Genomic DNA, 14,813 nt, shown 5'->3' with positions numbered 1-14,813 from the left:
ACGAGTACGCAAATCCTGTAAAATCTCTGTGGCTTGATCATAGAAACTGGGTAAATTCGTTACACAGGATCTTCCAGATCGAAAACCATACTGTCTGTCTGATATTATATCATTTCTCTCCAGGTGTTCTACCCATTTAGTTTTAATTATTTTTTCCAATATTTTGACTTACACTTGTCAATGATACAGGTCTATAATAATAATCTAATAGTAGGTACAGAGTCATGGTAGTGTTGTGGTTGTCTCTGTGGTACCAGAGTCATGGTAGTGTTGTGGTTGTCTCTGTGGTACCAGAGTCATGGTAGTGTTGTGGTTGTCTGTGTGGTACCAGAGTAATGGTAGTGTTGTGGTTGTCTCTGTGGTACCAGAGTCATGGTAGTGTTGTGGTACCAGAGTCATGGTAGTGTTGTGGTTGTGCCTGTGGTACCAGAGTAATGGTAGTGTTGTGGTTGTCTGTGTGGTACCAGAGTCATGGTAGTGTTGTGGTTGTCTCTGTGGTACCAGAGTCATGGTAGTGTTGTGGTACCAGAGTCATGGTAGTGTTGTGGTTGTCTCTGTGGTACCAGAGTCATGGTAGTGTTGTGGTACCAGAGTCATGGTAGTGTTGTGGTTGTCTCTGTGGTACCAGAGTCATGGTAGTGTTGTGGTTGTCTGTGTGGTACCAGAGTCATGGTAGTGTTGTGGTTGTCTCTGTGGTACCAGAGTCATGGTAGTGTTGTGGTACCAGAGTCATGGTAGTGTTGTGGTACCAGAGTCATGGTAGTGTTGTGGTACCAGAGTCATGGTAGTGTTGTGGTACCAGAGTCATGGTAGTGTTGTGGTACCAGAGTCATGGTAGTGTTGTGGTACCAGAGTCATGGTAGTGTTGTGGTACCAGAGTCATGGTAGTGTTGTGGTACCAGAGTCATGGTAGTGTTGTGGTACCAGAGTCATGGTAGTGTTGTGGTACCAGTCATGGTAGTGTTGTGGTACCAGAGTCATGGTAGTGTTGTGGTACCAGAGTCATGGTAGTGTTGTGGTACCAGAGTCATGGTAGTGTTGTGGTACCAGAGTCATGGTAGTGTTGTGGTACCAGAGTCATGGTAGTGTTGTGGTACCAGAGTCATGGTAGTGTTGTGGTACCAGAGTCATGGTAGTGCTGTGCCTGTCTCTGTGGTACCAGAGTCATGGTAGTGCTGTGCCGGTCTCTGTGGTACCAGAGTCATGGTAGTGTTGTGGTTGTCTCTGTGGTACCAGAGTCATGGTAGTGTTGTGGTTGTCTCTGTGGTACCAGAGTCATGGTAGTGCTGTGCCGGTCTCTGTGGTACCAGTCATGGTAGTGCTGTGCCGGTCTCTGTGGTACCAGAGTCATGGTAGTGCTGTGCCGGTCTCTGTGGTACCAGAGTCATGGTAGTGCTGTGGTTGTCTCTGTGGTACCAGAGTCATGGTAGTGTTGTGGTTGTCTCTGTGGTACCAGAGTCATGGTAGTGTTGTGGCTGTCTCTGTGGTACCAGAGACTGTTCACCAGGGAGCTGCCAAGACCGCTCAGAAAAGGTGTTTCATTACATTCAGTTCTTGACTTTTTCGTTATTATCAATTTGAAATTGAATGAAGACTTTTCAAAGTGTTTAAAGTAATGATGATTTCTCTCTCATGTTTACCAGTTGTTGCCGCTGTATGTGGTGGAGACCATGGGAATGGTGCCGGGCCTCTCGGGACTCTTTGTCTCGGGAATCTTTAGTGGTTCTTTGTCAACAGTGTCGTCCGCTTTAAACTCCCTGGCTGCCGTTACAGTCCAAGACTATATATTGGTGAGCTAACTCAGTGTGAGTTTTGACATATTCATAATTCAATTTGTTGAAATAATTAATAATTAAATTTTAAAGCCTGAACTTCTGTTGGGCTGAAAATAATAATAGGTATTCTTGTCAAAGGATTGCCATATGGTTTGACCTTTCTTTCTGCAAGATCCACTGCAGTAGCCACAGTAGCTCTGTGGCTACTGCAGTGGATCTCAAGTGGAAAGATTGCACATTGGTATTGTCTTGGGATTCACAATAGGCCTCTAAGACCCACGATGGCTTAACTTGAGTCAGGATCAGGTTCTGGCTCACTCTTCGAGGCGATGAATGCTTTAAGTTTAGAGATCTCTTAAAACTGAGAAAACTATCTAGAAAGGTTTGGTGAAGCAAGACAAGCAACTGCTAGAAAAACCCAGCATCATATGTAATGAAACTCCAATTTCTGGCAAAGCCCTGGTGCATCCCTGAACTTATCTTCCTGAGATTGCTTCACACTAAAAGGTCACATCAGATGCAGCTAGTTATGTTTGACCTACCAGGGACCAGAGTCAGAACCTGTTCCACCTCACAGAGGTGCAGAGAGCAGGTGACAATCCACCACCCTACCAGAAAAGGCCTCCAGGAAGTCAGCAAAGCTTTACAAACAACAGGAGAGTTTACAGAAACTGAAGCCTTGAAAACCAGCAAAACAAACTTCACAAATGAGTTGCACGGAAACAAAGAATTAACTCAAACGAGCTCGAAACTCATCAATCCTAGTTCCCATCACCAGGCTGCCTGGCCCTGGCATCCAGCCAGCTCCCCAAGTCAATTCTGGATCTGATGAACAAACCTATGACAAACGGATTAACCTGGAGGGTGTGTGGAGGCAAGGAGCCACTAGGGCTTCTTCAGAAATTGGTGTTTCATTACATTCAACACTGGGTTTCTGAAGGGAATCCCTTGTGACTTCCTGAAGCTAATCAAACCACAGGGAATAAGAAAGAGATTTACCAGGAAGGAGGATAGGCAGCAGTCACTTAAAATGAAGAGAAACCAGGTTGGGCAACATGACCCAAAGTCACACACGACTGCCTAGACACAGCATTGGTAACCAAATACTGAGCTGCCAGCGCTGTTAGAACGCCAAAATTCCTGAGCTCAAATATCAGCCCGTAACATATTAGAGATGACAGTTGTCAGAGTCGCATATTTATGAACATCATGGGTAGAGGGTAGACCGCAGGCTGGCTAGACTTGATGACACTAAAGTATTGACAAACTGTGTGGAAAATATCCACTGCGGTGATGAGCAATAAATAATCATTAACTCTTCCACTGTGCATATTATGCATATATGATTATGGCCTAACTGACTCCACGGAGCACATCACATACATATGTTTTAGAGTATTGTGTAACATTTAAAAGCACTGTGGCTACATGAACATTCACGTTAGCTTTCTCAGGGCTCCAGTAAACAGACCCCAGTTTGAAAATAAATCTGGTCAGCCTTCCTGGGTGTGAAGGCATCAGTACTAAGTGAGCAAACATGACTGGTGAATGTAGCTCGAGCTAACAACACTGCTCTTCAGCTTGTGGCCACAGTATCACTTAAAACTGATGTAATTTATATGTAACTTTCATTTTGTGATGATAGTATCATAGAAGATCCTGACTGTGTACAGTGTTGAGATATCAGTGCACACAATGCAGTTGATGATGTTCAGTGCTAGGAAGGCAGCCACAGCACACTGCCATTGTGTGATCCATTTAAGCATCTTGAAACGAGAGCTCATGTTCCTTTATAAAGCAAACTTGTAGAAAATTATTAATTTACAGAATTTAGTGACCAGGATTCTGATAATAGCAGCATTGTGTCTAGAAGTAAGGATATTCATAATATGTTGGGAGGAGGAATTTTGCCGAGTGAGGTTGTCACCCGCTAACGGGCGTGTGGTGGCATTATGGTGTTTGGACTCGGCAGACAAACTTAGCAGTTCATTATGGTGCACAAAATATAAATAGTTATATGTAATGTGTATATACTATAGTGTAATAATGGCGAAAACAGTATGTTTTATTGTTCAAAGAATATAATATTTAACTGATATTGGTGACACAAATATATCTGTATGTGTATCGATATTCTACACATTCTGTGATACAGTACTAATGATATTATTGACAGCCCAAAACAACATTGCGTTTCAAAAATCCATGGTAAAAATTTCAGAATATGAAGAAAATATAATACTGTATATTCAACGTATGCTGTTAGAATTTAGTGCAAAATATGTCTAACTAGGCTGAACACTGATAACCAGTTAGGAGATTATTACACGTGCCAGAAATGCTTAATGTTTTGTAAAGGTGCATGACAATGTAGATACAATAGCTATATAAATATACAGTGGAACCTCGGTTGCCAAATGCCCCTCTTTACAAATTTTTTGGTATACGAGCTCAATTTCTTCGTAAAATTTGACTAGGTATTCGAGGTTTGCCTCGCTTCTCGAGTTGATACACATATGGGTTGACCGAGCGCGTGGTTATGGTGGCATGGGAGAGGCGTGGCTCAGTTTACTAGTGTGTCCCTCCTAGTGACGACCGTGTTTGAATTCTTTGTGAAGAATTTCATTGTTTTGTGCTTTTCTGGAGGGAGCCCCTGCAGCTCCCAGGAGCTATCCAGGCTGATATGGATATATTAGACTTTGGCATCAGTCAATGTGCATGGAGTTCTGGGCCTACTGGGGATCAAGAACCAGTACCTGGCCCCCCTCAGAGAGGCATGAGGAACAATGGCCTACAGAACCCCCGTATGGTTGGAAGCATTCTATATCTGCCGTCGACCGGGTCAAGCACCCAGAAAGGTAAGCGCCCCAAAACAAACCCCTATTCTGGTTAAAATATTGCTACTGAAAGTCTGAGTAATGGCCATTATGAGCTGATCCTTGGGGTCAGCTTAGGTCTCGGTGCTTTTGTTTGGCTTTGGGTAGAGAGTGGTTGTTGCTGGTTGGGACGCACAGAGCTACACAGCTTGCATAACAGCAGCAGCAGTAACACTCTCTGGCCTTCTGTTGTTGCGGAGATTCTTTGTGGTTCTTTTCCTGCTTTCGGTGTTTTTTATTGCCTGGTGGAGTGCTGCCTGGTTTTCTATTATGTACACCTAGGTTTCGTGGGGCAGTCTTCCTTCTAGTCCCCGAGGTTGCTCACCTCAGAGGCCAGTTTATCTGGTAAACAAACGGGGTTACAACTAGCTTTAGCCGTACCACTGCCTGGGTTTCCTGTAGGGACACATTCCCTGGAAACCCCCGTCGGGGCTTTGTTGACTAATGGATGTGTCCTCCGACTCCCATCTCGCCTTGTGCAAGTTTGAGGGTTGTTCGCTGCCCTTGTCTCAGGGTGACAGTCACGTGTTTCGTCTCCATAATGCTGCTTGTTGGGTCGACAACACCTTCGACCTGGAGTCTTGTGAGACTTGTTCTCTGTTTGTTCTTCATTTTACCCACTCTACTTTAACTGCAAATAGGGGTCAAGCAGCTTGCTTGCTTGTTGCATGCTGTGTTTAGCTTGCTGCAGCGTGCTAGGTTGGTTGCCCGCTCGAATGCCCCGGGGCTGCCCCGTTTTGGTTTTAGGGACCTGGACTTTGGGGCAATAGTTGCTTTGACCTTGGTTCAGTCTGTGCTCCTTTATCCTCCCCTTTGTTGGTGTGGTACACCCTTCTCTTTACCCGCTGCTGCCAGCTCCCAAATGTCTGAAGGTTTCAGAGTCAGAGCAGGGTTTAACTGGGAATAAAACCCCGGGCGGTTCTGGGGTTTGCTCCATTCCATGCAGAGACGGAGGCATTTGAGACAATTTCTCCCGCAGAGGCTTCTGGGTCCTTTCTGTGAGCCCCCCCCCTGGGGTGGGGGAAGCCTGACAGCTGAGTGGACAGCGCTCGGGATTCGTAATCCTAAGGTTCCAGATTTGATCCCTGGTGGAGACGGAAACAAATGGGCAGAATTTCTTTCACCTTTGCTCCTATTCACCTAGTACTAAATAGATACCTGGGAGTTAGACAGCTGCTATAGGCTGCTTCCTGGGGATGTGTAACAAAAAGGAGGCTTGGTCGAGGACCGGGCCGCAAGGATACTAAGCCTCGAAATTATCTCAAGTTTACCTAAAGAAACCCCCTTCTTTGATGCCTTTACCTCTGGACTCTGCCTTTTCTTCAAGAGTGAAGGGCGTTAGGTATGGCTCAGCCTCGGAGCGTTGTTTGGAAGAGTCCAGGGCTGGGGGGGGGGGGGTAGTTCGCCTGGGACGCTTGGGGCCCCTGTTGATCCTGCCTGGGCTTTGGTGCTTTTGGGACGAGGTCTGTTGTTGCAAGGTTTGAGGTTTTTGTATCCCCTTCCTTGTACGAATTTGATAAGGGTTCGGCTCCACCTCAGGTTTGTTTCCGGGTTCCTTTGGGTTCTGCGGCTTCGTCCTTCTGGAAGTTTTGTACCTCTCGGATTTTCCCTGCAGATAATTAGGAGGCCCTCGGTTCCTATCTTATGCAAGACCTGAATTTTGCCTCTGTGATGGACCCAATTTCTTTTGAGTTTGGATCTTCTTCCCATATTAGATGCATTATGAGGTTCCAGCATCTTCCTGGCTTGTGGACTGCCATTTCTTTTCACTTTGGGTGTGGCACACGTTTTGTCGTACTCGCATGCTGGAGTGGCGAGAGCTCGCTACGGTGTTGCAGGTTTATTTAGTGGACACTTTTGAGCACCTTAATGCATGCCTTAATGTTCCTGTGCTTCCTCGTGAGGAAGCACAGTTGCTCGATTTGCATGCCCAGGTTCCTTCTTTTTCAGCTGCTTAGGTTGTGGAGGATCTTCATGTTCACGGGCATTTGGCCTCAATCCTCCACTTCCTTTCCCTTCTCGAGCTTTCCTTTTCCTTCTCCTCGCTCTTTCTGTTGATTCTACTTGGATCCTGGCTCTTAGGTTTTCATCTCCGTTTTGTCTGCTGTTGTTTGCGGACTTGGTTGTCACCCAGTTTTGCAGGGGGCTTCTGTTAGTTGCCGCCCTCTTTTGAATTTGTTGGCTATCCGAGGGTGTGCACTCTCGCGTCTCCCGGAAGGGTGTACCAGGACTCATGTTTCTGCTGGTCGAGGTGGGCCCTTGGTGCCAGTTTGAGTCAGTGCCTGCTCCGGAACTGTCTTTTTCTGGTTGACGTGGTGCTTGCTTAGCATACAAGTCAGTTTCTTGGAAGGGCCGCTGGCCCTTTCGCCCTGTTGGTAGAGTGCAGGGGGGGGGGAGGGGGGGAGGCCGGCTCTGTTTGCCCATGCTTCGTCCCACAATTTGTGGACGTTTCAAGTCGTGTCTTCCGGCCTGTGGTGGTACTGAGCAGTAGCAGCTCTTCCAGGGGGTTCTGGGCTTTTGGGGAAGGCTTCTTTCCCTTTGCTTTGTCAGGTCATCTTGGAGTGGGTACGCTCGGGCATGGGCGAAACGACCTCATCCCTCAAGTGGGTTTCTCGTTTGTTTCCAGTGCCAAAACAGGACTGTGCAGATCTGTGTATCATTCTGGCCTTGTCCTATCTGAATCCCTGGATTCCTTGCCCCTCCTTTCGGATGATCATTCTGTCCTAGGTCCGGCTTCTCTTAGAGCTGGGTTTGTGGATGGCATCTCTGGACGTCAGGGACTGGTTAGGTTTTGTGGTGGGGGGAAGGCTTACCGCTGTTGTTACCTACCTTTCGAGCTGAATCTGGCAGCTTGCGTTTTTGCGCTTCTTACCAGGGTTGTGGTGGCCTGTCTGTGTCTGCTTGGTGTTCGGGTTTTGGCCTACCTCAATTACTGTTTGGTTTGGGATCCCAGCCAGTCCGCTTGTCTGCTCACTAGGTATTTGGTTCTTTCCCAGCTCGCCATGTTCGGGTTCCTGGTGAAATGGAGGAAGTCCCATTCAGACTTTGCTGGGCCTTGTCTGGGATTCCCGGACAGCGTCCTAGTCTCTCCCTCAGGCGGCCTTGCTCTGGGTGCGGTCCCGTCTTCTTGTCTATGTATAGGCCAAGGAACTTTCCATCATTTTTAATGCCAATGTTAACATTGTCTGTCTGAAGTTGAATTTGGTTTGATTTACTTCCAAATAAAATGTAGTAGGTCTTTTCTATGTTTAGTGTGAGTTATGTTAAGATGATATATGTTAACATGTTACAAGTTGAAGGGACAACCATAAAACGAGGTGAGGAAAGGAAGACCAACATCCAGTCAAGAGACCAGGACAGCTCTGGAGGAGCGCAAGTTGGCTTGAAGTGAAAAAACAAACGAGACAACTTGTGGGATGGTATTGAGGAAGAGTCGATGCCATTTGCAAACAACAGGGACTCCACCAATCCCTAGTGATGTAATCACTTATTTGACATGAGATGCCACTCTAGAAACAATCAAGACAAAAATAGACAGGTTGGAGAACCTCATGCTCTCCTCCAGAGACATGGGTTCTATTCTACTGGCCCTGAAGGGTGGTAGCCTTCTCCTTTTCTGATAAAGAATTAGACGGTCAGATTCTAGAAGGGTCTCTTGGCGATTGATACTTGATTTATCCTGCTGGGGGTGCATCATTTATTGTCTGGTTGTGGCAGTTCATCATTACCTGTGGGCCACCTATTCTACTTCAGTGGATGGACCCAATTTCCTTAATTCCCTGTTCCAAGACACGTTTATTCCTGGTTATCTGCAATATCATTAAATCTAGCCAACCTGTGGGGAATTTAAACCCTCAGTCTTATGATCACAAGTTCATATGCTTGGCAGTTAGGTTCACTAACATCACATTGACTGATATTTGGGCTTGGCATGGATTTGGAGGTCTAGCAGGGTCTTGGCTACTCATTATCTTGTCAATGTGTCCTACCCGGGTGCTGACAACAGCGACTTTGCTGAGGGGGCCTGACAGCTGAGTGGACAGTGCTCGAGATTTGAAGTCCTGGGGTTCCAGGTTCGATCCCGGGTAGAGGCGGAAACATATGGGCAGAGTTTCTTTCACTCACCCTGAAGTTCCTGTTCACCTAACAGTAAATAGGTACCTGGGAGTTAGACAGCTGCTACGGGCTGCTTCCTGGGGGTGTGTAACAAAAAGGAGGCCTGGTCGAGGACCGGGCCGCGAGAACGCTAAGCCCCAAAATCATCTCAAGATAACCTGAAGATACCCGGGACCCGGAGCCAGAGCTAGGGCCTAGCGGCTCTGTGAGAGGAGGGGCCGGGTTCTGGCTCTGATCCCGGGTAGGACTCTAGAACTCTACAGCTGATGTAACCAAGTAGATGGTAACCATTTCAACGTATAACTTCTGGGAGCCACTGAGGCTCACCCAGAAATTGGCATTTCATTACATTCACTGCTGGGTTTTTAATTGTTTAATTTTACACAGAATTTTGCCATTATAAAGTAGAGTGGTACCCTAATTTATGAACTTAATCCGTTCCCAGAGACAGTTCATAAACCAAAAATTCGTAAACTGAAACAAATTTTCTAATAAGAAATAATGTAAATTGAATTAATCCGTTACACCCCCAAAAATATGAATTTAAAAATACCTTTTATATATACTACTACTTATATTTTGTATTACAGTATGTACAAGTATATCTTACCTTTAATGAGGCCCTTATTGGCATATGAAAGACAGTGAGGCAGGGTGGGGAGGAGAGGTGTTAGTGTTTGGAAGGGGAGTTCCCTTCCATTATAACATCAGGCAGTGATGACTCCGAGGTACACTCTCTCTCTCTTACATTTTGCCTGCATACCACTAGGAACTGGTTGTGGCTCACTGCTTGTTTGTCTTATTAAGAATCTGTCTAAAGACACTTGTTTCTCCCTACGTTTTAACACTTGTCTGTAGTAAGACATCACATTGTCATTAAAAAGGTCAATGCAACGGCCTGCTACAGCTTTATTTGGGTGAGTTTTTTCTGCAAAACTTTGTAGTTCTTCCCATACTTCACACATTTTCTGAATGAGGAAGGGACATCCTCTACTGCCTCTATTCGCAACTATTTTCTTACGTTGAACTTTATCACTAACTTTCTTGGGACACATGGCATTATATATAATAATTACTTTTATGTTCAGAAATAAAAAAAGCACAAAAACAATTCAATTCTTCACAAAGAATTCAAGCGTGATCGTTACTGTGCAGGAGGCACTGGTAAACTGAAGTGCGCCTCGCCCGTGCCACCAGGAATCACGTGCTTGGTCGACCCATAGGTGTATCAACAAACTCTCCAAACGAAGCAAAACTTGTATACCTAGTCAAATTTTACAAAGAAATTGAGCTCGTAATCCAAAAAGTTTGTAAAGATTGACATTCGTCAACCGAGGTTCCACAGTATAATAATTTATAATATATGTGTCCATTGTTTACTTATTTAAACAAAAATATTGCAGCCATTTCTTCCTAGCCGCTTTGGAATAAGGGAAAAACAAGCAACAAAGATGTGCAAAGTTATAGCATGTGTGTATGGTGTGGTGTGCATGGCTATAGCCTTCCTCACTCAGCTGGTGGGAACAGGAGTCCTGCAGGCATCACTCACAATCTTTGGTGCCGTCGGGGGACCTCTGCTCTCCCTTTTCACAATGGGCATGCTCTTCAAGGGTTCTAATGAAAAGGTTAAATACCATTCTTTTTGTAATCTTTATATTGTACATTGTGTTAAATATCATAGATAATTTCATCATTTTGAATTTATTTTGAAGCAACTTCATTCATTCACTTCAACTACTAATTGCTTGTTTCATATGTCTGTGTGAGGATTTTCTATATATGATGAAATTGGTATTCAAGGTTGTGTTATATTAAAGATTTCTTTCTCATACAGGGTGCCATGACTGGACTTATCACAGGGCTAATTATTACATTATGGATTGGCTTTGGACGTCCAAAACCAATACCTCCATTTAAACCTGTTTCAACTGCGGGATGCCCAACACTGAACACTACTTTGGTTTTGCTTGCACACCTCCCAGAAGCAACTTTGAAAAGTGTTGACAACTTGACTTTTATAGAGAGTATAGGAAATATATCAGTGCCCAATACATTGGACTTGGATGTAGTAATACCACCTATGGACAGAGTAGAATCAACATCATTGTCACCCGCCCACATAACTACTGTTGCTCCAGATACACAAAGGTCAGTTTATATCTTTGGTGACAGTATTATACAAATAATAATAATAATAATAATAAATCAAACAGAATATTGAATGAAATAAAATACACCTATAAGAGTGAGCCTCTTCAGTATCTCCTGGAGCTAAGCTCTGGTCTCGGTAAGCAATAGGGAGATGGGCCAGTTCCTGGCCTTCCCAAAGCCAGGAATAGAATTTGGTTCTTGCCATGAAGAAAGGGGGACTGAGGCTTATAAATTAATACAAAACTGAAAAAAAACACCAAAAAGCATTAGCAAAACAAAACGGAATCTAAAGTGTAATAGTCGACAAAGTTGTTCCAGTGCTTTGTTTTCATGAACCAAACAGTTGTGTTGTATTGTTTCATCTGCTCTCTTGGTGAGAATGATTGTAACAATCCCTGCTGAATACAAAACTGTAAAAACACCAAAAAGCATAAGCAAAACAAAACAGGCATCTGTTTGAAGAAAATTAATTTAAAAGAGGAGCAGTTCTCTTCAACTTTCATCCAGGTTTATTTCCATTCTTTCTCTATTTCAGGGGCCTTCCTTCATTTTTTTCTCCTTATCAGACTCCAAGACATTGGAGTCTTTCCACAACTGGTTGCTGGGGGGGGGGGGGGAATTTTATCAGCATTGCACCACTGGCTTCACCCTTCCAACTCCATGTGTGGCATTTCAGGGGGCTTCTCCATGTGATCTTGTGCTTTCTATGGCAGTCTTGTCAGGAATATGTCTTTTCTGGGGTAACCCAGTGGCTTCCTGAAGCTTTGTTGCTTAAATGGCTTCCCAATACTTAGCAACATCAGTCCTGTAAGACTTATTGACCTACAGGAAGAAGGGATTGTTACAATCATCCTCATGATAATATTGTATAATCAGCATCTTTACTACACTATCTGAAAATCCATAAGGATTGTTACTGGGAATGTCTACAACGTATAACTTGGCTGAAATAAAGTATTATGTTTATCACCATTCCTGCTTCATAATAACACACAATAATGAATGAGTCCAAATCTGTGGCATTTGGAAGGGATATACTGCTTAAAAAGTAAGACATCCATTAAAAGAACAAGCCATTCTCAATCACCACCTTTAGACCTGGTACATAAATATCTTTGCATTTTTCATTCAGTTCACTGAACATGTGCCTCACTTTACTTTCCACAGTCTATAATTTGCAATCACATTATCACTGTTCTCAAAGTGAAGATACCTGAGAATTAGAAGGTACCTGTTGCGAGACATGTCTCTCCTGAAAATTGGCATCGGAACAAGGCTGTCTGTTCCAATAATCCCAGAATAATAATAATATTTTATTCGGGAAAAGTACGTACATAGATGCAGAGTTACAAACATACTGTTGGATTAATAGAGCTAGTACATACAATACCTAAAGCCACTAATATGCGTAGTGTTTCGGGCAATGAATGAATGTTTTATTGCCATACATAGGGCAAGAAATATATACAGTTCAGCTACAGTTATGTCTTTCCAATGCTGCAAATGGGAATTAGGTGACATGCCCTCGTTTTCAGAAAGTTTTACCATATACCCGTTAGTTTTCAGAATGATATGTTTCACTAACGGTTCATCAAAAATATCTTGTAAAATATTCACTTAAACATATCCTCACAAGTATATGGGATAATATCTGTAACACCTTCATCTGTATCATTAAATGTAGGTATTTGTGGAACAAAGTTGGCACCATCATCCCACAGGAGTACACCCATGTTGCTTGCAGTGCCACCTCCACCACAGGCATGAATCCCACCTCCAACACTATATTGTCTAGAAGATGAAGCTCTTCTAACATGCACAGGGTGGGCACATACAGTTGAACTTGAAGCCAATCTTCCCTCACTTTCCCGATGTGATGTCACACACCAGCATTTTACAGGATGAGGTGCTGACTCGGCAGACATGTGCCTAGTTACACCACAATGGCCGCTATCACCAGCCACGGCACTGCTTCTGCATCAGAACATGGTCACTAAATCCAGAAAATAAGTCTGGAGTAATGCCTTACAGTAACCATTAATACAGTAAGGCATTAAATATATCACGACAAAATAGAGCATAACACATTGGGTATAAATTGAATTAGTTTAGATTTAGGAAAGACCTGGGTAAATACTGGTTTGGAAACAGGGTTGTTGATTTGTGGAACAGATTACCAGGTAACATAATAGATGTGGGATCACTGGATTGTTTCAAGCATAGGCTAGAATATATATATAAAATGAGCTTGGGTAAATATAAGTAGGAGCTGCCATGAATGGGCCAATATGCCTTCTGTAGTTTCCTTAATTTTTATGTTCGGATAAATCCAGTTACTCAACAAAATTCTCTTGTGAATGAACTAAACTACATCAAAGTAATCATATAAACATCCAAGGACAACATTGGAGTCTTTGACCACAAGCTGTTTTATCGGCAACACATGAGGTCTAGCGCTGACAGATCTGGGTGGGACTGCCATCTGCCAGCCTTGTAAAGCTCGCTTAACTTTTAAAAAAAAATTATTTTGTAAAAAAATTGATTTTGGCAGCCCGGCAAGGAGGTTGGCAGGACGGAAGACAGGCTGGCAGTATGGCAGGGAGATTGGCAGAATGGGAGGCAGGCTGGCAGTATGGCAGGCAGGACGAGAGGCAGGCCAACAGGGCAGCGGGCAAGCAGGATGGCAGGCAGGCCAGTAGAACGGCAGGCAGGCCAGCAGAACGGCAGGCAGGCCAGCAGAACGGCAGGCAGGACAGGAAAATGGCAGGCAGGACAGGAAAACGGCAGTGGATCTGGCAGAATGGCAGGCAGGCCAGTAGAACGGCAGGCAGGCCAGCAGAACGGCAGGCAGGCCAGCAGAACGGCAGGCAGGCCAGCAGAACGGCAGGCAGGACAGGAAAATGGCAGGTAGGACAGGAAAACGGCAGTGGATCTGGCAGAATGGCAGGCACGATCGCAGGCAGGCAGAATGGCAGGCAGACCTGCAGGATGGCCAGCAGGTGGTCCAACAGGGAGGTCGGTGAGCAGGCCATCAGGATGGCAGACAAGCCTGCAGGATGGCAGACAAGCCTGCAGGATGGCAAACAGGCCTGCAGGATGGCAGGCAGTCCAGCATAACAGCAGGCAAGACAGGATAACCGCATGGGGGGCCGGTAGGATGGCAGGCAGGCCAGCATGACGTGAGGACTGGAGGCAGGATGGGAGGATGACGGCATGACAGGGAAGGCAGCCTTGTGGTTAAAGGGTCAGTAACTACAAGGCTAAACACAATACCATGGTTGTGTGCAGGCCTTGAGTATATGATAGGGAAACTGTTATACAAAGTAGCCTGGCCACTATAAGGTGCATGTCTGAAGAAGTACTTTGGGACCTGAGGACAGGTTGCATTTGCTGTTGTTAAAAGTTCAGTGGCTACTGTTATGGCTGTCCTGCACACTCTCACGTTGGATGGTGATGTTAAAAGTTCACTGGTATGGCTGGTGTTCCTTCTGCCATTTCCTGTCCCTTCATCGTTGTTCTTCAGTTTTTGAGCCGGTTGTTTTGTCCTTTCTTTCATGCCCGTTTTGCTGATCAGCATCTAATGCCGAATACTGCTTCTTATCGTGCGGTGTTGGCGGAGCCACTCCAGCTTGATTCAAAGTTGACACGTCTTCGGCTCCATTTTGCAAGCCCTCTAGTACATTGTTTCATCTCCAGACTGCACATGCACCACCTAAACCTGCCTGGTCTCTGAACCAGGTTATTTTTTCTTATGTGCTTGTTTTTATCATTTTAATCATTTTATGGTAGTCCATGATTGTTTCTTGAAGGCAGTGTTTTTGCTTTCTTTGGCCTCCCTGTGTCGGGAGGGTGAGCTTCATACTCTTCTCCGGGGCCAGGAATTTTGTTCCTTTGG

General features: G+C 44.7%; 1 protein-coding gene across 7 annotated transcripts in view; it reads left to right on the top strand.

Annotated features, from left to right (window-relative positions):
• The window catches only part of LOC123756096 (putative sodium-dependent multivitamin transporter), a 216,541-nt gene that overhangs the window by 167,288 nt on the left and 34,440 nt on the right, over positions 1–14,813 (top strand). For all 7 annotated transcript variants that reach the window (XR_006772608.2, XR_011230546.1, XM_045739094.2 and 4 more), the window contains 3 exons: positions 1,644–1,790; positions 10,171–10,392; positions 10,602–10,915. Coding sequence is in view for 5 of the 7 variants with exons in the window: in XM_045739094.2 (XP_045595050.2) it covers positions 1,644–1,790; positions 10,171–10,392; positions 10,602–10,915 (683 nt within the window). In the remaining 2 variants the exon portion in view is untranslated. The remainder of the gene's footprint in view (positions 1–1,643; positions 1,791–10,170; positions 10,393–10,601; positions 10,916–14,813) is intronic.

This window comes from Procambarus clarkii, chromosome 36 (genome assembly GCF_040958095.1).
Source record: "Procambarus clarkii isolate CNS0578487 chromosome 36, FALCON_Pclarkii_2.0, whole genome shotgun sequence".
NCBI lineage: Eukaryota > Metazoa > Arthropoda > Malacostraca > Decapoda > Cambaridae > Procambarus > Procambarus clarkii.
This window is presented reverse-complemented; position numbering and strand designations above follow the sequence as displayed.